At 42.0% G+C, this 20544-nt stretch overlaps 2 protein-coding genes across 2 annotated transcripts; both read right to left on the bottom strand.

Moving 5' to 3' along the window:
* Window positions 1-3005: 3005 nt before the first annotated feature.
* On the bottom strand, window positions 3006-8380 carry LOC111966538 (mitochondrial intermembrane space import and assembly protein 40-A). The gene is made up of 3 exons (XM_023991267.2): window positions 7793-8380; window positions 3921-4019; window positions 3006-3699 (listed from the first exon to the last, which is right to left on the bottom strand). The coding sequence occupies exons 1-3, from the start codon at window positions 7812-7814 to the stop codon at window positions 3329-3331; spliced, it is 492 nt and encodes a 163-aa protein (XP_023847035.1). The 5' UTR covers window positions 7815-8380; the 3' UTR covers window positions 3006-3328.
* A 1735-nt stretch (window positions 8381-10115) lies between these two features.
* LOC111966530 (protein transport protein Sec61 subunit alpha) lies at window positions 10116-14834 on the bottom strand. Its single transcript, XM_023991254.2, has 12 exons — window positions 14718-14834; window positions 13788-13855; window positions 13597-13662; window positions 13410-13488; window positions 13005-13136; window positions 12775-12884; window positions 12381-12534; window positions 12025-12185; window positions 11625-11822; window positions 11295-11486; window positions 11066-11142; window positions 10116-10929 (listed from the first exon to the last, which is right to left on the bottom strand). The coding sequence occupies exons 1-12, from the start codon at window positions 14722-14724 to the stop codon at window positions 10743-10745; spliced, it is 1431 nt and encodes a 476-aa protein (XP_023847022.1). The 5' UTR covers window positions 14725-14834; the 3' UTR covers window positions 10116-10742.
* Window positions 14835-20544: the final 5710 nt, after the last annotated feature.

Here is a 20544-nt window from a genome sequence, read left to right as displayed (position 1 = left end):
ACCCCAATAAAGGAGTGTTCTGCAGGTGGTGACCCCAGACCACTTCTCAGTTCCTATGCTTCCTGGCTGATGTTTTGGTCACTTTGAATGCTGGCGGTGCTTTCACTCTAGTGGTAGCATGAGACGGAGTCTACAACCCACACAAGTGGCTCAGGTAGTGCAGCTCATCCAGGATGGCACATCAATGCGAGCTGTGGCAAGAAAGGTTTGCTGTGTCTGTCAGCGTAGTGTCCAGAGCATGGAGGGCTACCAGGAGACAGGCCAGTACATCAGGAGACGTGGAGGAGGCCGTAGGAGGGCAACAACCCAGCAGCAGGACCGCTACCTCCGCCTTTGTGCAAGGGAGGGAGAGGAGCACTGCCAGAGCCCTGCAAAATGACCTCCAGCAGGCCACAAATGTGCATGTGTCTGCTAAACGGTCAGAAACAGACTCCATGAGGGTGGTATGAGGGCCCGACGTCCACAGGTGGGGGTTGTGCTACAGCCCCACCGTGCAGGACGTTGTATTTGCCAGGAACACCAAGATTGGCAAATTCGCCACTGGCGCCCTGTGCTCTTCACAGATGAAGCAGGTTCACACTGAGCATGTGACAGACGTGACAGAGTCTGGAGACGCCGTGGAGAACGTTCTTTCTGCCTGCAACATCCTCCAGCATGACCGTTTGGCGGTGGGTCAGTCATGGTGTGGGGTGGCATTCTTTGGGGGCCGCACAGCCCTCCATGTGCTCGCCAGAGGTAACCTGACTGCCATTAGGTACCGAGATGAGATCCTCAGACCCTTGTGAGACCATATGCTGGTGCGGTTGGCCCTGGTTCCTCCTAATGCAAGACAATCCTAGACCTCATGTGGCTGGAGTGTGTCAGCAGTTCCTGCAAGAGGAAGGCATTGATGCTATGGACTGGCCCGCCCGTTCCCAGACCTGAATCCAATTGAGCACATCTGGGACATCATGTCTCACTCCATCCACCAACGCCACGTTGCACCACAGACTGTCCAGAGTTGGCGGATACTTTAGTCCAGGTCTGGGAGGAGATCCCTCAGGAGACCATCCGCCACCTCATCAGGAGCATGCCCAGGCGTTGTAGGGAGGTCATACAGGCACGTGGAGGCCACACACACTACTGAGCCTCATTTTGACTTGTTTAAGGACATTACATCAAGTTGGATCAGCCTGTAGTGTGGTTTTCCACTTTAATTTTGAGTGTGACTCCAAATCCAGACCTCCATGGGTTGATAAATTTGATTTCCATTGATAATTTTTCTGTGATTTTGTTGTCAGCACATTCAACTATGTAAAGAAAAAAGTATTTAATAAGAATATTTCATTCATTCAGATCTAGGATGTGTTATTTTAGTGTTCCCTTTATTTTTGTTGAGCAGTGTACATTAATTAGGCCCTAATCTATGGAGTTCACATGACTGGGAATACAGATATGCATCTGTTGGTCACATATACCTTAAAAAAAGGTAGGGGTGTGGATCAGAAACCAGTCAGTATCTGGTGTGACCACCATAAGCCTCATGCAGCGCGACACATATCCTTCGCATTGAGTTTATCAGGCTGTTGATTGTGACCTGTGGAATGTTGTCCCGCTCCTGCGAAGTTACTGGATATTGGCGGGAACTCGAACAAGCTGTCATAGACGTCAATCCAGAGCATCCCAAACATGCTCAATGGGTGACATGTCTGGTGAGTAGGCAGGCCATGGAAGAACTGGAAAATGTTCAGCTTCCAGCAATTGTGTAAAGATCTTTGTGACATGGGGGCATGCATTATCATGCTGAAACATGAGGTGATTGTGGCAGATTAATGGCATGATAATGGGCTTCAGGATTTCACAGTGGTATCTCTGTGCATTCAAATTGACATTGATAAAAGGCAAATGTGTTTGTTGCCTGCAGCTTATGCTTACCCCACCGTCACCTTGCGGCACTCTGTACACAACGTTGACATCAGCAAACTGCTCGCCCACACGACACCATACACGTGGTCTGTGAGGCCGGTTGGACGTACTGCCATAAGGAGGCTTATGGTAGAGAAATTAACATTCAATTCTCTGGCAACAGCTCTGGTGGACATTCCTGCAGTCAGCATGCCAATTGCATGCTCACTCAAAACATGGGACAGCTGAGGCATTGTGTTGTGACAAAACTGACATTTTAAAGTGGTATTTTATTGTCCCCAGCACAAGGCGCACCTGTGTAATGATCATGCTGTTTAATCAGCTTCTTGATATGCCACACCTGTCAGGTGGATGGATTATTTTGGCAAAAGATAAATGCTCACTAACAGGGACGTAAACTGATTTGTGCACACAATTTGAGAGAAATAAGCTTTTTGTACGTATGGAAAAAAGGAAAACCTGCTTCAGTCTGCTTTACACCAGAGACTAGGAGAGGACTTCACCTTTCAGCAGGAAAATAACCTACAACACAAGGCCAAATCTACCAAGACGACAGTGAATGTTCCTGAGTGGCCAAGTTAGTTTTGACTTAAATCTGCTTGAAAATCTATGGCAAGACTTTCTTTTCTGCTCGAAAATCTAGCCATGATCCCCAACATCTTGACAGAGCTTGAAGAATTTTAAAATAATAAATGGGCAAATATTGCACATTCCAGGTGTGTAAAGCTCTTATAGACTTACCCAAGAAGACTCACAGCTGTTATCACTGCCAAAGGTGTTTCTAACATGTATTGACTCATGGAGCTGAATACTTATGCAACGACTATATTTTAGTTATTTAATTTCTATTCAACTTTTTTCTTTCACTGACAGTCTTTTTTGTAGATTTGTTGACAAAAAAAATGAATTAAATCAATTTTAATCTCACTTTGTAAGACAACAAAATGTGAAGAAGTCCAAGGGGTCTGAATACTTTTGCAAGGCACCCACAGAATCTGAGAAAATTGGAAAATAAAAATGAAAAACCAGGTGTGAATTAAATATAAAAGACAAATGGAAAAATAAAGAAAAAGTAGAAATGACATTTTTAAAATACAAAAAGCAATTACTAATGGACTTTATAGTAAAGAGAACAATCAATACAAAAACAGAACATGAGTAATGGCAAAGGATAGCACAGCACATGGTCTTGGTTTTTTCCTGAAGGAGCAAAAAGAGAGAAATATACACACACCTAGAGTAAAGTTATCCCATCTTTTTTCTTACCCTTCTCCCTCTACAAGTCTCTTATATTCTATGAGGAAAGCCCGATCTGGGTTAGAGTGGGGGGGAATAGTCAACACGTTCATTTATCAGTTTAAATAATTGATACAAAAAGGATCACCTTAACACATCCATAGAAAGGGCTTGTTGTGAATCATGCTCAGCCTGAGGCTGAGCTGTTTGAGGGTGGTGGGGTGTCAGCAGGGGCAGTGGAAGTGCTAGAGTCTTGGACAGGGGCTGCAAGTGTAGGGGTAGAGGTTGGTTCAGGGGAAGAGTCTTGTTTGGAGGGATCTGTTTCAGATGGCCCTCCCTGGGTCTCCTTGTCGTCCTCCTGGGGGTAGAGTTCTGGGTATCTCTGCATACACTCCTGCATGCCCCTGAATTGCTCCAGGCACTCTGAGCCCTTCACCTCCTCCTTGCTGTAGTGGAAACAGGAGAAGGCCTCCTTAAACGATGCTCCACAGGGACCGCTGGCCATCCCTCCCAGACAGGGGCAGTTCCAGTTGATCTCCCCATTGGGCAGGATCAGACCTTGGGAGGAGACAGAGAAAAAGGGAAACAGATACTAATTATACCAGAAAGGAGTGCAACTCTATTAGGTTACTGGTTATCACAGAGGGCAGCAAGTCTGGCCAATGTCACAACAAACCCATGAAAACATGTAAGGCATGGGGCATGTCAATCTAGTTAGCAATTGAGCTAATCTGGGCCTAATGGAATCTAATTGAGAAGCACTACTCCTCTCTACTCACCTCGTTCTTCATAGGGGTCATCAGGATCCTCCTCCACCAGCTCAGCGTTGCTCGGTGTTTCATGGTCCTCCTTAGTCACAAAGATGACACGGTCCTTACCTGGTGTGGAGAGGACAGGCAGATATCAGTGAGAATAGTCTCCGCTGACTCAAGTGGCATGAAGAGGATTATGGACTGGAGTTAGTCAACCCTAATATGTCCAATCAAATACTATTTACTTATACATAGTCAAATGTGATGTAAATTAATGGCCAGCCAATTTATATTTCAGGTGATTCTGCAACTTCGGGAACTTTGGCTGTGCAAACTTTCAGAAATTAAAACTTATTCAAACACCATATTACCAGTATTGTACTTGTCTTTGATTTGTCTAGAAACTATATCTGATAATGGCTGCGATCATACTATTCAGGAATGCATATATTTTTGTAATTTTCCCCCAGACAAATGTAATTTCCATCCCTTCATTAAACATCCATTTTAGTTGAAAATGAAATATCATATAATTGATCTTTAACGGATTTCTAATACATTTGTACATGAACTTGTATTGAATATTATTTTAAGTGATTTTTAAGGTTTTCCTAATATGAATAATTCAACATGACGCCTGAATGTATAAACTTGCCTTGGTGACAGCTGAAAACATTATATTATCATGAAAAATAAGATATTTCTACCCAACCTTTGTGTGAGATTATGATAACCATATGATTTCCATATCTAAAACAAATAAATGTATGTAAATTATACACAATATACTAATTTACCTCAAAAATATGGGTTGTGATGGAAATGACAAGGTGGTGGAAACGACATATGTAAAAAATAAAAATAAAAAAAAATACTTTTTTATTTAGATGTATGAAAACAATATTTTACTGCAAATAATTTGAACAACCATTGTTACACGTTTCATTAATATAAGACAAAGTAAGATTCAAAACATTGGAACTAGCACCTTTTCAACATGAGAACAATGTGTTGTCCTTTACACTTAGATGCTACAAATAGAAATTCTAGCACATATATAGAGGGAAGAGTTCATTGAGAGCTACACATGTTTTATTTAATGTATGATTTTATTCCCTGCTTTGTATGTACTGTATAGGGAGTTTCCAAGTGTATCTAAGGCTTAGAAAGAGAGCTAAGTTCCTCCCAGACCAAGGCATCCAGCTCCATGTGCCTTTTGGACCCTGGATGGGGCTCAGGGACAAGTCCATGCACATGCTGTGGTCTGTACCATATGATGTCGTCTCTCATTGGCCATTTTCACAGGTAGTTCTCTGCAAAGTCAATATGCACAATGATCTCCTCTTTGCCCAGATTCTCTTAATTCTCTCCGTTTGGAGTATTGGTGTCGAATGTTGTACACGTGTTTCCCCAACTTCTTTCAATCCTTTGGAGAAGTCCTACATTAGAATCTACAGTGTGCCACATACCTTTTCTTTTACTGTCAAATGTACCGTGAACTTCTCCATGTGTCCCTCTGTTTTTCCACTCAAACCACCATGTCTGCTCACCAGCATCAAAGTCAGATGTTTCAAGCTCTTTTGCTTGACAAAGGGAGCACTCTCTATACATGCACTCTTTCTTCGGGTTCTCTCAGCACAAAGACTCAATAACTTTCTCAATGTTGCTGCAGCTGATCACATTGTGATCCTGTAGTTTGTCCTCCATGAACTGGATGTTGGCGTGGGTTTTTCAGAGACATGTGTCCCTATCCTGGACTGCTGGCTTGACAACCCAAAAAAGGACATCTTTTGCAGAATTCACAGTAGGAAATTTGAATTTCTGAATATTCCCTCTTAAACTTCTGATAAAGGTTCTGAATTGTGCCATTCAAGAAGCGCTTCTGCTTTTTATTCTTGTTCCTCGTTAGTGGGTCCCTTTTCCCTGTTGTTGCTCTGCTGTTGTCACCACGTTCATAGAATCTAGTCATTTTCTCTTCTGTGGCAGTGCTAATTCTGTTACACTGATTTTCCCTGGAGTATTGAAGACTTGATGGTATGTTTTCATTTGCCCTCATTGCTTTAGCGTTTTTGAAGCAACTTGTTTGTCCTTGGCACCTGACATTTTTTAATACTTTTGTTTTAACTCTGCAATGATGGCATTTTGAAACAATAAAATCCTTCTCAAGTTCTTCGGCGGTCCCTTCATTTGCTGTTTTGTCTTTGGGGAATCTTGTCTGTCCATTTGGTTCATCAGTCGATCATATACAAAAAAAGGTTTCTCAGCTTTCCGTAAAGCATTATCAAGTTTGATGTTTGTCATACTAAGATCTCTGTATGCTTTTGATCGACCTCTTCCAACCTTTTTCCTTCCAGCAAGTATTCGACTTCTCATTACTGTTACAAGACGACGAGGAAGGGGTATCAGGGTCTGCATCAGCGGCAGGCAAGTTAGGGGCAGGTATGTTAGCCTCATGTTCTGGCTGCAAGTCATCTGGTGACTGAGGTGGTATGTTGCCTGATAAGTAGGTCTCCATTGCAACTGTTCTCTTTAAAGTCTGTCTTCTGTTGGTTGCATTTCCATTGCCTTCTCTTGTTTCTTTGTTCTTGCTTTGTAAGCTCAGAGATAGATTTCACTTCTCCCTTTTCTTCCAGTATCTCTCCCTGACTGTTGGCAGATTTTCCTGGTATCGTATAGGATAATTTTTTATTTTGTTTCTATATGGTCTGTGACCTCTGTGCTGTTTTATGTGGCATCTTCTAAGAATAAAGACAAACACTACTTAGTTTTCAAATTGTGCACACCTTGGAGCATTTTCTAGATTCAATTAATTTAAAACATGATTAAATAAGCCTAAAGAAAAAAACAAGTAATGTAAAAACAAGATAATTGATGTGTCATTTCCACCACGCTCTGTTATTTCCACCACACTTAAGTTTGTGATGGAAATGACTGATGGAAATGACACTTCTACAGTTTCTGAAGAAAATTGACAGACTGCTCAGCATGCTTTGGTTAGTATTACAGCTAGCATATAGTTTATACTAAATACATAAAAATATACTTTTTTTTCAAAAGTTCTACCACAAATTAAAGAAATTATAGCCTGTTTGGAAATGACTGACAATTAAAATATTCTCTACACAAGCAATATTTACCTCGATTTTTCTTAAACTTCTGTACATCACAACTGTCCACTGCAGCCATGTGCTTCAGTGTCACAATATGTTTCCATGGTAACTAAATTAACATTCTATTGAAAAAACTTTAATAAGAGGTATTTTGTCCTTAGTGGTGGAAATGACACCACTTCCAAAGGTGTAAAAGGTGTAAAAAAAACAATATAAAGGGCATTCTCACAAATATTGATATAGATTCTATTTAATTGACTCTGTATTACATAACATTATATAAATGTGTAATTATTAATGTTCTCATAGAAAAACATAGAAGTTTAAAAGTCTGGGTCAGGGACAATGGCAAAATAGTTAAATTGAGGTATAAAATGCATCTGAAAAGTAGCTAAAATACTTGATAGAGAGGTGTTTAAAAGGGTATGGGGTGATTACAGTGTGAACTTAACATACAAATATTTGTTTTATTTTTTATAAAATCCCCAAAATTGACCCGAGGACATAGAAGTGCCCGTAGTTGCAGAATCACCCATTCATAAATTATCACACCGACAGCAGTCCGTCTACTTGAACTGAAACACACCATGCCTGAAATCAGCGACATAGATTTTCTAAATCTATCTCTGGCTGAACCTGGTTCTACAAGCATTGGAGACAAACAATGCCTCGTTCTAAGTAGAATCATAATTATAAAATACAATGATCGAGCAACGTTAGCTAGCTAGCTACTGCATCTAACCAGTTTGAAGAGAAGCGGTCATTCATTCACACAGCATGTAACGTTACCTTCCTCCTTGACTGAGGACATTTCTTCGGTATGTGGTGTCTACTGACGTGTTGTGCCCTTCAAGGTGTCCCTACGGTGCCGAGTTTCCCGACTGATGTTATGCTACTTTATCAATTACAAAAAGATAATAATTTGGTATTGTATAGCTAGCTAGCTAGCTGTTTCACAACTACTTCATCGTTCACATAACCCACGTTTTTTGTGTCAGTGCATCTGAGGACGTAAGAACGAAGGACCCATTTTAGCTGCCCCTCTTAGTTCCTGACATAAATTCTTATGGAACTGTCAAATACTTAGGTTGCAGTCCAAACACTTAAAAGACACACCCTCGTCATATGCCCTTGGGGAATCGCCGCAGCCATATTTGTCGTCGGTCCAAATGATTAGCCAAGCATGGAAAGTTTGCAATTTAAGCCCCTGAGCCCTCGTTTCTAATGGAGTTTGCGAGTGTACAATTATGTTCACGTCGGGCCTGAAACGCCCCATAATTCAATTCGCGATGATTGTAAATCCGCTAAGAACAGTCCGCTAAAACTGTAAACCTCAACGTTAATACGGAGTTAACATACGCGTGTGACTAAGGCCGATTTATGCTTGATGTAATCTGGTCCAGCTAACGGAGGCCAAATCAAGCTCTACCACATCACGGTGCGCCTCCCAAATGTTGTAACAATGTGTAGGGCTCCATATAGCTCCGCACTGACATGATTGGTTGAAGGTAGGTGGGGGCAGTGCGTCCTGTATAAACACAAACACACTTCCTTGAAAACTTCCTTAACAAGAGCTCTGCTTCTCGAAGTGCAAGAAGTATGAATGCCCTGACTTATGTAGAGGCCACATTGCAGTAAATACTGTATGGCCAATTCGATGCTTGAATGACCATACATTGGCTTTTAATGACCATAAATTGTCAACCAATCTTGTCAATGCAGAGCTATACGGAGCCATCCGCATTGTTAAAACATTTGGGAGGCGCACGGCGATTCGGTACACAACTCTCCATACAGAGTCTTCGGGCCACATGGCCATATCAAGCATAAATCGGCTTTAATGTACAGGTGTGACTTGAAATGCTGTCATACGGCCTCTGCAGAAGTCAGGGCATTCATACTTCATGCGTTTCGTGGAGCAGAGCTGTTGTTAAGGAAGTGGGTTTGTGTTTATACAGGCCTTCCGCCTCCACCTAACGTCAACCAATCATGTCAATGCGGAGCTATAGAGCACTCTTTAAAATATTTGGGAGGTGTACGCTCGATTTGGCCTCCGCAAGCTCCGCAAGCTCCGCAATTGCATCACACCCTCTGTAACAGTTTTGCTTCCGTTCCTCTCCTCGCCCCTACCTGGGATCGAAACAGGAACCCTCTGCACACGGACAACAGCCACCCTAGACGCATCGTTACCCATCCGTCCACAAAAGGCGCGGCCCTTGCAGAGCAAGGAAGATCTCAGAGCGAGTGACGTCAACCGATTGAAACGCTATTAGCGCGCACCCCGCTAACAAGCTAGCCAATTTCACATCGGTTACACCTCCATACAGAGCCTCAACACCAAGCATAAATCGGCTTTAAGGGACAGTAGCTAGATACATAAAAGCAAGTTGGTTTACACTTCTAGATATTGGAAAGTTATTTTCATCATGTGACACAAAGCTACTTTGCTCTAAGTGTGTTGTGATGGATTTATCCAGACAATTCAAGTTGTTAGTGTAATCTTTACAAAGAAAAAACTACTTTTCCCTAAAATGAGTTTTTATTGAGAAAGATCTTTTTTTCCCGGAATACATTTGTTCTGAACAGCATACTATTTTATTTTTTTTACATATTAAAAAAACGTATTTTACACTGTTGATGGATTCAATGCATGGCATATATACAGAAAACCAAAATCCACGACATGTGAAAGTGTTTTTAATAGTCATGCTCAAAGCAGACAAAAACACAAAAAAAATCTTTCCTCACCCAATCTTACCCAACAAAGTGGGCAACAGGTATGAACGTGGCATATATACGATTACCTCTCCCTAAACGCACGCCCAGTTTCAACATTAAGGACCTTCTGCTGAGTGGTTCACTTGATAAACTCTTCCACTGCTGCACACTTTCACATTAAACACATTTGTTTTTGACAAAGCTGGACCACACAGAGCCCTACACTCTACCTGATCCTATATTGGATACCTGCTTTAAAACAGTCACGTCTGGCAGACAAACATGTTTATGTTCTGAATAGTTCTGAGCCTGGTCCAAAACTTCCTTTGCTACTCAGTGAAATGAGTGGCCATCAGGTCAACACCCCAGATAAAGATTGTACCATAGAGCCCAGCTATGAAGGTATACTGTACACTCATACTCATCTATATCCTCCAGGTAATAGAGATGATGGAAATTAAGCAGAAAAACAAAGTGTTCCTATGTATACTGTGTTGGGTTGTATGAAAGAAGTCCAGTAATAGAGGGACAGCCCTCATCCCAGTGTAGTACACATGATTGCGTACATGAGCCACAGAGCTCTTCTCTCAGTCTGAAAAGGAACACCCCCCCCCCCCCCCCYCTGTGGATCAGACCATTTTATACAGATATGAAACACTTCAGATGATGACTCTGAGGCTAACCAGTCCCAGGCATCAGGCAAACTGAGTTGATCTATGTGTTATGACTAAAAGGGGGAGCAGGCCAAGGGTTGTGAATGTCAGGATGTAGTCAGTCCCACCACTTTGCTACACAAACCATTCTGTTCGAGCTGAACCTTCTATAGGCCATGTCAGGGGGAGATGCCAGAAAGCCCTCGGGAAATGACACAGATTAATTATGCAGATTTAAAAAATCTAAATGGACATAAATTATGGGAATAATAATAATAATAGATGGAGATTTGGTGGGACTTGGTCTGATCTGTCCATGTGCATTAAGAGGGTCGTTTCGTCACAGGTGTTAGCAGCCAGGTGTCTGTCTAGAAGAGCAGGGCTCCCATGCTGCCCATTTCACTCTGCTCCTTGACAAAGATCTCAAAGTACTGGTAGATGATGGTGACGGCCAGCAGGATACCCGTTCCCGAGCCAATAGCACCCAGGAAGTCCGCCATGACAGAAAGGCCGCCGATACAGAGACCACCAAAGGCAGCTGCTGTGGGGATGTACCTGGAACACACAGAGTAGTAGTGCACCAATCATTACCTGAAGAAAGTTTGGAATAGTGTAATATTAAACCCTGGTAAAGCTATGATGATGTGGATTGTTATGGCTAAAGGTTAGAGAGATGGCTGAGATTGTTCACCTGTTGAGTTCATGGACCATGGAGGTCTCTCTGTGTCCCCTCATAACCATCTGTTGCTCCTTTAGCTGCTTAGCCACCTGGGTGACAAAACACACTATGTTTACATAACATGTACAGGTCCTCTGACACATGCTGCCCACAAAAGCCCTTGAGTAATTTGAATTAAATCCAATTAGTTGATGAATACATAGTCTAACAAATGTACAGCACATGTGGTAGCTGGACTTACATCTTTGGCAGATGAGCCGGACACCTCGATCCAGGTCTTGGAGAAAAAGGCACAGGAGCCCAGCATGAAGCAGATGTAGATGGTAGCGTGGATGGGGTCATCTAGGACCGAGCCAAACGACTCCGGGGGAGAGAAGTAGTAACAGAGCCCACCCACTGGGTAGGCACGGGCTGGACCACCTGACGACGTGTCCTACAAACACACACGTCTGGTCATCTCATATAGTCTGTGCTGCTGGATATGTGTCAAACATGTCAAATGTAGTTAAATTGAGTTTAGAGTTCAGACATGGTAGATCAGGGATAAAAAAAAAAAATGGTGTGTACTTACTGACCAGGTGCCCAGCAGGTTAACCAGGAAGTTACCACTGAATCGTGTGGAGAGCATCTGAGAGATCACGTACAGGTTGGACACGAGGGCAGACTGGAGGATGATTGGAATGTTGGAGGTGTAGAAGAGCTTGATGGGATAAGTGTTGTACTGGCCACGGTAACGGGCAGACTTGATGGGCAGATCCACCCTAAAGCCCTGTGGAGAGATGGGAGGAAGAGACGGACATGGTGAGATACAGTATACATTTATAAAGTCTAAATGGACATTACTAAAAAGGTGAAGAAAAAAACTACCACATTGTGTTGTTTTTTGAGTGACCAATTATCTGACAATAACAAATGTGTTCAACTCCTTTAACTGGTTTTAGGACAGACAATGAAGAAAGAGCGTTACTGACCTGGAAGTATATGACTACACCAAAGACAAAGACAGTGGCGAGGAGGTTCATGAGGTTGGGCAGGTTCTGGCGGTAGAAGGCCTCTCTCAGGGCGCGCACCTTGTCTGTCCGCGTGGCCAGCAGGTGGAAGAGAGCAATGATAGCCCCCTCAAACTCTGTGCCTAAACACAAGACAAGATACTCAAACATCAGCCTCACATCTAGAGACCACCTGGCCATACTCCTGGGAGGTTTCAAGGCCAAGTCTGGATCTATAGGAGTCCTAGTTGGTCTTATGTGAAATTACTACTTGGAAATGAGTAAGTCTGTCCTAAATGTACACCCAGACATGGCACATCAGTTTCAATGCCCCATACCTCTGCCAGTGTTGACGGTGGTGGGGCTAAAGGCCTTCCAGACGATGGTCTCACAGATGTTGGTGGCAATGAACAAAGAGATACCAGAACCCAGACCATAACCCTTCTGCAGCAGCTCATCCAGCAGCAGCACGATCAGACCGGCCACAAACAGCTAGAGGGGGAGACAGATGGGTTAGAAAGACAGAGACAAACCACTCACACTGGAGCCCTATTTGACTTCCTTTAAATATACCTATTCTTCCTACATTCCATGAAGTAATCTGAGAGAGTTGGATTGATTCAAGAATATGATGTGAACCTTGCTCTATTTTAGGACCAAGCCTGGATCTGATAGGGAAGGTAAAGAGTAGGGATAAGAATATGACTCAGAGGGGTGGTGAGGAGGGCCCACCTGGATGATGATGAGAAGACAGATCCCAGCGCCCATATCGGAGGGGTCTCCATACATGCCAGTCATCACATACACGATGGCCTGACCAATGGTGATGATCATACCAAACACTGTAGGAGATGGCAAGGGGTTAAAGAATCTATGGCTTCATTCACAGTAATGCTCGTGCTTGAAAGAATCAAGTCAAAGATATTCAAACTAGGAACAGGAAGTGGGGCTTGTGGTCTTACATTTCTGTGCTCCATTGAAGAGGGCCCTGTCTTTGGGGGTGTCTCCCACCTCGATAATCTTAGCCCCAGCCAGGAGCTGCATGATGAGGCCTGAGGTGACGATCGGAGAGATACCCAGCTCCATCAGGGTACCTTGAGGGAGAGACCCAGGGGACGTTAAAATTAACAGGAGAGCAGAGCCATAGAGATGTTCAGCCATTCATTCATAAATAACACCATTCACCCATTCAAGTCGGAGATAAAGTTATCACTCCAATTGATCAACTCAACACTATCAATTCCCACACTCAGTTACTAATTCGTTGATATGTCCCTTGATTGACTTATCACTTCGCAGAGCCATTCATTTATTTACCTGTTACTCTAATTTGATGTCTCTACATTGCAATAGTGACAACAACCTACCTCTGTTGGAGGCCAGAATCACTCTCATCCAGTAGAAGGGATCTGCAGAGTCTGATGACATGATGCCAAACAGGGGAATCTGGAGGATAGATGTGACAGACATTCAGGTGTGAGGGTTTTTATTTATTTAATTCTACTCGTTTAACATGCTAGAAAATATTGTGTGAACAAAAAGGCAGATATTTACCTGGCAGCACACAAGGAAAATGAAGAGAGTGATGGCTGTCCATAGTACCTTCTCTCTGAACTGGATCTGTTGAACACAACGATTACAGCGATACATGGAAGCAAAATGACAGCATTAACAACATAACACATACAGAGGTTTATAAAGTTTAAAGTAAAACGATTCTTGTCATCATGTAGTAAATACTGTACCTTTCTTTCGGGTTTCTGGATTTCAGGTAATACAGCGCAGAAGGGCTTTATTACCTCCAGGAATTTGACTAAAAAACAGACAAAGGGAGGGATGTTATTGGTTCCCCATAATAAACATAAATCAAGGGCAGTGAACCTATTTATAGGGGGACGTGGCATAGCGATACATGCATAACTAGAGGTTTGAATCTTTGGATATGAGCGAATTCACTATGAAAACAGATCGTATTACACAAAATAGTTAAATTAAACATTTTGCATACCAGCTAAAGGGTTTCAGTTAGCATTTGCTGCTTATGATATGGAGTTACTTATGTGGCAAACACTGACTGTTAGCTGTGCGTCGTCATCACTAGTCTGGTTGTCTGCTTCAAGTTTAGCTAGCTATGTTAGCATAACCCCTGTAAGATAAACCTGCAAAGTTACCGAGCTCTGAGATATCAATGATCATGTAACAATGGTAGATATTAAATAGTTATCAATGTAGYTGACTGTGCATTTAATAATACGAAGTAACTAACAAATATGTACAGCTGTTAGCTAGCTAATGTAATGTTAGCAAGTAGCTAGTTAACTAGCTATCAACTGACACTGACAGCTAACGTTAGCGAGCTAAATTAGTTAACCTTATTTAGCTAGCTAACGTTAGTATAAACGTTCGTTTATTGACAAATAACAAAGCTAACCATTTCATTGCAGTCATTGTTGTTKAAGACAGGAGTTCAAAATATGTTTTACACACGGAGTACTCGTCGTCAAACTAAATGTTAGCTAGCTAAATGCTTGCTAGCTAACGTTACAATGAAAATGGCCTCCATAAATAGATCCAATCATAGAAAAATCTCATTGCTTGTATCTGATTCAAATGTTTCCTGTTTATGTGAAATCGTCCTTTAGCTAGCTAGCTACTTCATTCTAGGGGATACTCACTGCCCATGTTGATGTCCCAAGCGTTACGTTCTTAGTGTATGGTCCCTGTGGATCAGACAGTGGGTCTCTCCAGTTTTCGTTCTGACTACGGGCGAAAAGCTCTGCGCTTGGAAAGAAAGCACTTTAGAGACACGTCACCACTACACAGGCGCTTCAACACGTCAGTTCAACAGAAAGTGGGTGTATCTTTAGTTTCTAGAGTTAAAAGTAAACTGAAAACTATGCGGTAGGGTCAATATTTTTCTTCTGTCTGCCCAGGTCGTTGTAGCACTGTACTGGCCCTCAATGCATATGGCTAGATGTGTGTCGGTCAGCTTTTTCATAACCCCACTGTCTCCATGAAAAATGTGATGACTTTGATAGATTCTTATTATGACGAAGAGACATAAAATACAAACATTGACACGCCGTTGGCATTAAACAATAAAGAGATTACTTCCTGCAAACAAATGTAAGCGAATGGGCACATAACCCATTCAAACCGTGCTGCATTATGTGGATACATTTTTTTAGACTTGCAACTACATGTCCACTGCAGGAGCTTTACAAAAATAATGTGATCAAAGGTCATCAAGTTTTGACTGCAGTCGACTGCCAGTTTCTGCAGTTGATCTTCACTAACTTCATCCTGCAGCCATTACCTGCATTGTGGGAGGTTCTATTGTCAACCGATCATTAGAGTGTGAACCGTGGAACCAACTTTGCCTTTCATGTATGTATACAGTCTTTCTCAACAATTGATTGTACAATTTACACATGTATATTTTCAGTTTATGATTGTGTTATATGGGGGTTGGCGACATGTTTATTTTGACATAATAAAGAAAAACCTTTATAAACAATGGGAACACTGCCTCAGATCCCTAAAAAGTTCTACAGCTGCACCATCGACAGCATCCTGACTGGTTGCATCACCGACTGGTATGGCAACTGCTCGGCAACCGACCTCAAGGCGCTACAAGGGGTAGTGCGTACAGCCCAGTACATCACTGGGGCCAAGCTTCCTACCATCCAGGACCTCTTTACCAGGCGGTGTCAGAGGAAGGCCCTAAAAATTGTCAGACTTCAGCCACCCTAGTCATAGAGTGTTCTCTTTAATACCRCATGGCAAGCAGTACCGGAGCGCCAAGTCTAGGTCCATAAGGCTCCCTTAACAGCTTTTAACCCCAAGCCATAAGACTGCGGAACAGTTCATCAAATGGCTACCCAGACTATTTGCATTGACCCCCGCTTTTTTTTACACTGCTGCTACTCGCTGTTTATTATCTATTCATAGTCACTTTACCCCTACCTACATGTACATATAACCTCAATTACCACTACTATCTTGTACCCCCGCACATTGACTCGGTACCAGTACCCTCTGTATATAGCCTCGTTATTGTTATTTTATTGTGTTAATTTTTTTACTTTAGTTTATTGCGTACATATTTTCTTAACTCTTATTTTTCTTGAAACTGCATTGTTGGTTAAGGGCTTGTAAGTAAGCATTTCACAGTAAGGTCTACACCTGTTGTATTCAGCGCATGTGACAAGTCAAAGTTGATTTGATGTTGCACCGAGCCTAACTGTTGGAAAACCACATCAGTGTCTGACTTTCGGCTGTCGCAGATGCATCTCCCCCGGCTTCACTCCTCGACTTTCATCTACAGTCGGTTGCTTTTGCCTTACCAGTCAAACGAGCCCAATGGTCTGGTGCAAGAGTATCAAAACCTTAATGTATCATGGGTAAATTGTGACTGACTGACTGACTGATCTACAAATCATAATGAGTAGTTATTTATGATGCAAAGTTATTTGTAGATCAGTCAGTCAATCGGCAGTCTCCTGCACTGTCCTCTGCAATGTCGAAGAAGCCCAATCACTAGCCGTGTTCGAGAGGATCAAAAACATAATGTATCATGGGTAAATTGTGACTGACTGATTGATCTACAAATAATAATGAATAGTTATTTATGCTGCAAGATCAGTCAGTCGGCAGTTGCCTGCACTATCGGCTGCAATGCCGAACAAGCCCACTGTATTTCAATGAAGCACTCAGTTATGGGGAATTAAACGGTTCTGTTCATTCTAGTGTACTTCAGCAAATTTGTTTTGTCTGGCAACAATCAGCTGGGGGGTTGCTTTTCTGAGAGCCTCAGAGTAGTCATCAAAGTCACCAACAGGCAACAGAACCACTCTTCCATCCTCATTATTACAGCAGTACATATTTTTTTCAATTTTTCCCCCCACCTTTATTTAACCAGGTAGGCCAGTTGAGAACATGTTCTCATTTACAACTGTGACCTGGCCAAGATAAAGCAAAGCAGTGCTACAAAAACAACAACACAGAGTTAACCATGGGATAAACAAACTTACAGTCAATAACACGATAGAAAAATCTGTGAAAAAGTAGATGAGTAAGGAGGTAAGGCAATAAATAGGCCATGGAGGCGAAATCATTACAATTTAGCATTAACACTGGAGTGATAGATGTGCAGATGATGATGTGCAAGTAGAGATACTAGGGTGCAAAAATAGCAAGAGGATAAGTAACAATATGGGGATGAGGTAGTTGGGTGTGCTATTTACAGATTGACTGTGTACAGGTACAGTAATCGGTAAGCTGCTCTGACAGCTGATGCTTAAAGTTAGTGAGGGAGTCATAAGACTTCAGCTTCAGTGATTTTTGCAATCCGTTCCAGTCATTGGCAGCAGAGAACTGGAAGGAAAGGCGGCCAAAGAAAGTGTTGGCTTTGGGAGTGACCAGTGAAATATACCTGCTGGAGCGCGTGCTACGGATGGGTGTTGCTATGGTGACCAGTGAGCCGAGATAAGGCGGGGTTTTACCTAGCATAGACTTATAGATGACCTGGAGCCAGTGGGTTTGGCGACGGATATGTAGTGAGGGGCAGCCAACGAGASCATACAGGTCGCAGTGGTGGGTAGTATATGGRGCTTTGGTGACAAAACGGATGGCACTGTGATAGACTACATCCAATTTGCTGAGTAGAGTGTTAGAGGCTATTTTGTAAATGACATCGCCGAAGTCAAGGATCGGTAGGATAGTCAGTTCTACGAGGGTATGTTTGGGAGCATGAGTGAAGGAGGCTTTGTTGCGAAATAGGAAGCCGATTCTAGATTTAATTTTGGATTGGAGATGCTTAATGTGAGTCTGGAAGGAGAGTTTACAGTCTAACCAGACACCTAGGTATTTGTAGTTTGTTAGAACGATAGAGTCCCGTCCTCCCAGGCTGCCGGTCTGGTCTAAGATCAGGGCCATGTAGTGGAATACTGGTGAGGTTTTAATGGGTGTAGGGTTAGTTGGTAGGGCAATTTTTCTTCCCTTTTCCCCTTCCTTTTTTGTGTCTCAAAGTGTAATGAATTCACACTCCAGAACAGTTGGTGGAAACACAGGCCTAGATAAGATATATAGATGAATAACGAGCCTCACTTTCCAGTACAGTAGGTGGCGCTGTGTGCACCTTTCAGTTGGTTGCGATCCGCCATTACAAATGTAAAGAATAACAAGAACAATGGGAACAAATGAGTCATAGTGGGCAGCACCAGCAAGAAGGTGGGCAGGGCCAAGCATGAGCTAGCAAGATCCTTTTGGCGCGTTCTAGCATACATCTGCATATTTCTGTTAGAGAACGCCTCCTCTTTAAAATGCATGTGTGCAATAACTCATTTTGCCTTGACACTCCTTTTAAACAATGTGAATTTTTGCAAAGTGTAATGTCTACAAAACTTAGTCCACTCTGTTCATAACAGATTCTTGTTTTGGAACAAAAAACGATTGAGAAAATGTGCAGAGTGTCGGCCAAAATCCATCTTGTTCCACCTTCTCCCACTGCCGGCCAGTGGGCTTCCTCTCTCTACCATATTTGGTAGTGAGTGGAAACGCTAAGAGGATGCTTCACATTTATACATCTGGTGAAATATCTGTCTCATTGTTCTATCTGTGACTAATCYACTGTTAGTTAGCTCAATGTTCTTGTTCTATCTGTGACCACAAGCTAGTGAGCTCAGTGCAACAAACACTTAATTGAAGAATTCCAACTGTTGACCAATCACCAACGAAGGGGTGTAGACTTCGGCTACCGAACTTCGGCTTGCCTCAGGAAAAAATGTGTGCAGGAACATCCGAATAAATCGTATTCTTTTTTAAATAAAATATACAGAAAAAACAGTATACATACAAGAAGTATACAAACAGACAATGATAACATATGCTAGGGGGTACAACAAACTACAGATTATACAAAGTCGCTAAAAGATACACACATATAAATTGTTTTAACAGCTTTCTTAATAGAAGAATGTAGAATGTTCTTAACGTACTGTTCGAATTCCTTATAGAAAACACGGAGGAGTGTTTTTTTATTCATTTGTGAATTTACATTTATGAATATTACATTTTGCCATTAGCACAATTAGATTGATGAGGTTAAATAGTTTTTCTTCATCCTTATTATAGTTAAGGAAACTGAGCAGCACATTCTCCCATAAAAAACAAAAGTCATCAAGAATATTAACAATTATAAAACTATGAATATCTTGCCATAATTTCTTTACATGTAGACAATGCCAAAAATAAATGCAAAACTGTTTCTGGATGCTCAACACAAAAAGTACAGTTAATGTTAATGTCTTTTTTGAGTTTCTTCAGGTAATGATTCGCAGGGTAATACTTATGGATCATTCTGAAAGAGACATCTTTGACCTTGTTAACAAGCAGGTATTTGTGTTTTGAATAACCAGACTTTTTTCCAGCAGATATTATTGACAAATGTATTCCAGTAAGTTGTGACATAAGGAATGAACACAATATCCCATTGAAATAAAGCATGTATAGATCTGTTGTTCTGAGGGAGCACATCCAAAGAAACCTTTGCCGAAGACCAAAACGAGCAACAACGTCACAAAATGTCGTCATAATACACTACCGGTCAAAAGTTTTAGAACGCCTACTCATTGAAGGGGTGGGTCCTTGTCCGTGTTTCTTGGCCCAAGCAAGTCTCTTCTTATTGGTGTCCTTTAGTAGTGGTTTCTTTGCAGCAATTCAACCATGAAGGCCTGATTCACACAGTCTCCTCTGAACAGTTGATGTTGAGATGTGTCTGTTACTTGAACTCTGTGAAGCATTTATCTGGGCTGCAATCTAAGGCTGGTAACTCTAATGAACTTATCCTCTGCAGCAGATGTAACTCTGGGTCTTCCATTCCTGTGGCGGTCCTCATGAGAGCCAGTTTCATCATAGCGCTTGATGGTTTTTGCGACTGCACTTGAAGCAACTTTCAAAGTTCTTGAAATGTTCCATATTGACTGACCTTCATGTCTTAAAGTAATGATGGACTGTTGTTTCTCTTTGCTTATTTGAGCTGTTCTTGCCATAATATGGACTTGGTCCTTTGCCAAATAGGGCTTCTGTATAACCCCCCACCTTGTAACAACACACCTGATTGGCTGAAATGCATTTAAAAGGAATGAAATTCCACAAATTAACTTTTAAGAAGGCACACCTGTTAATTGAAATGCATTCCAGGTGACTACCTCATGAAGCTGGTTGAGAGATTGCCAAGAGTGTGCAAAGCTGTCATCAAGGCAAAGGGTGGCTACTTTAAAGAATCTCAAATATAAAATATATTTTGATTTGTTTAACACTTTTTTGGTTACTACATGATTCCATTTGTGTTATCTCATAGTTTTGATGTCTTCACTATTATTCTGCAATGTAGAAAATAGTATATGCAAGAACTTTTTCAGGTGGGAAGCAAAAGGACGCCTTTATAGGAATCAAATCAATCAAGGACTGCAGGCCACATGTTTTCTGTCACCAGCAGGT

This window comes from Salvelinus sp. IW2-2015, linkage group LG1 (genome assembly GCF_002910315.2).
Source record: "Salvelinus sp. IW2-2015 linkage group LG1, ASM291031v2, whole genome shotgun sequence".
Classification (NCBI taxonomy): Eukaryota; Metazoa; Chordata; class Actinopteri; order Salmoniformes; family Salmonidae; genus Salvelinus; species Salvelinus sp. IW2-2015.
This window is presented reverse-complemented; position numbering and strand designations above follow the sequence as displayed.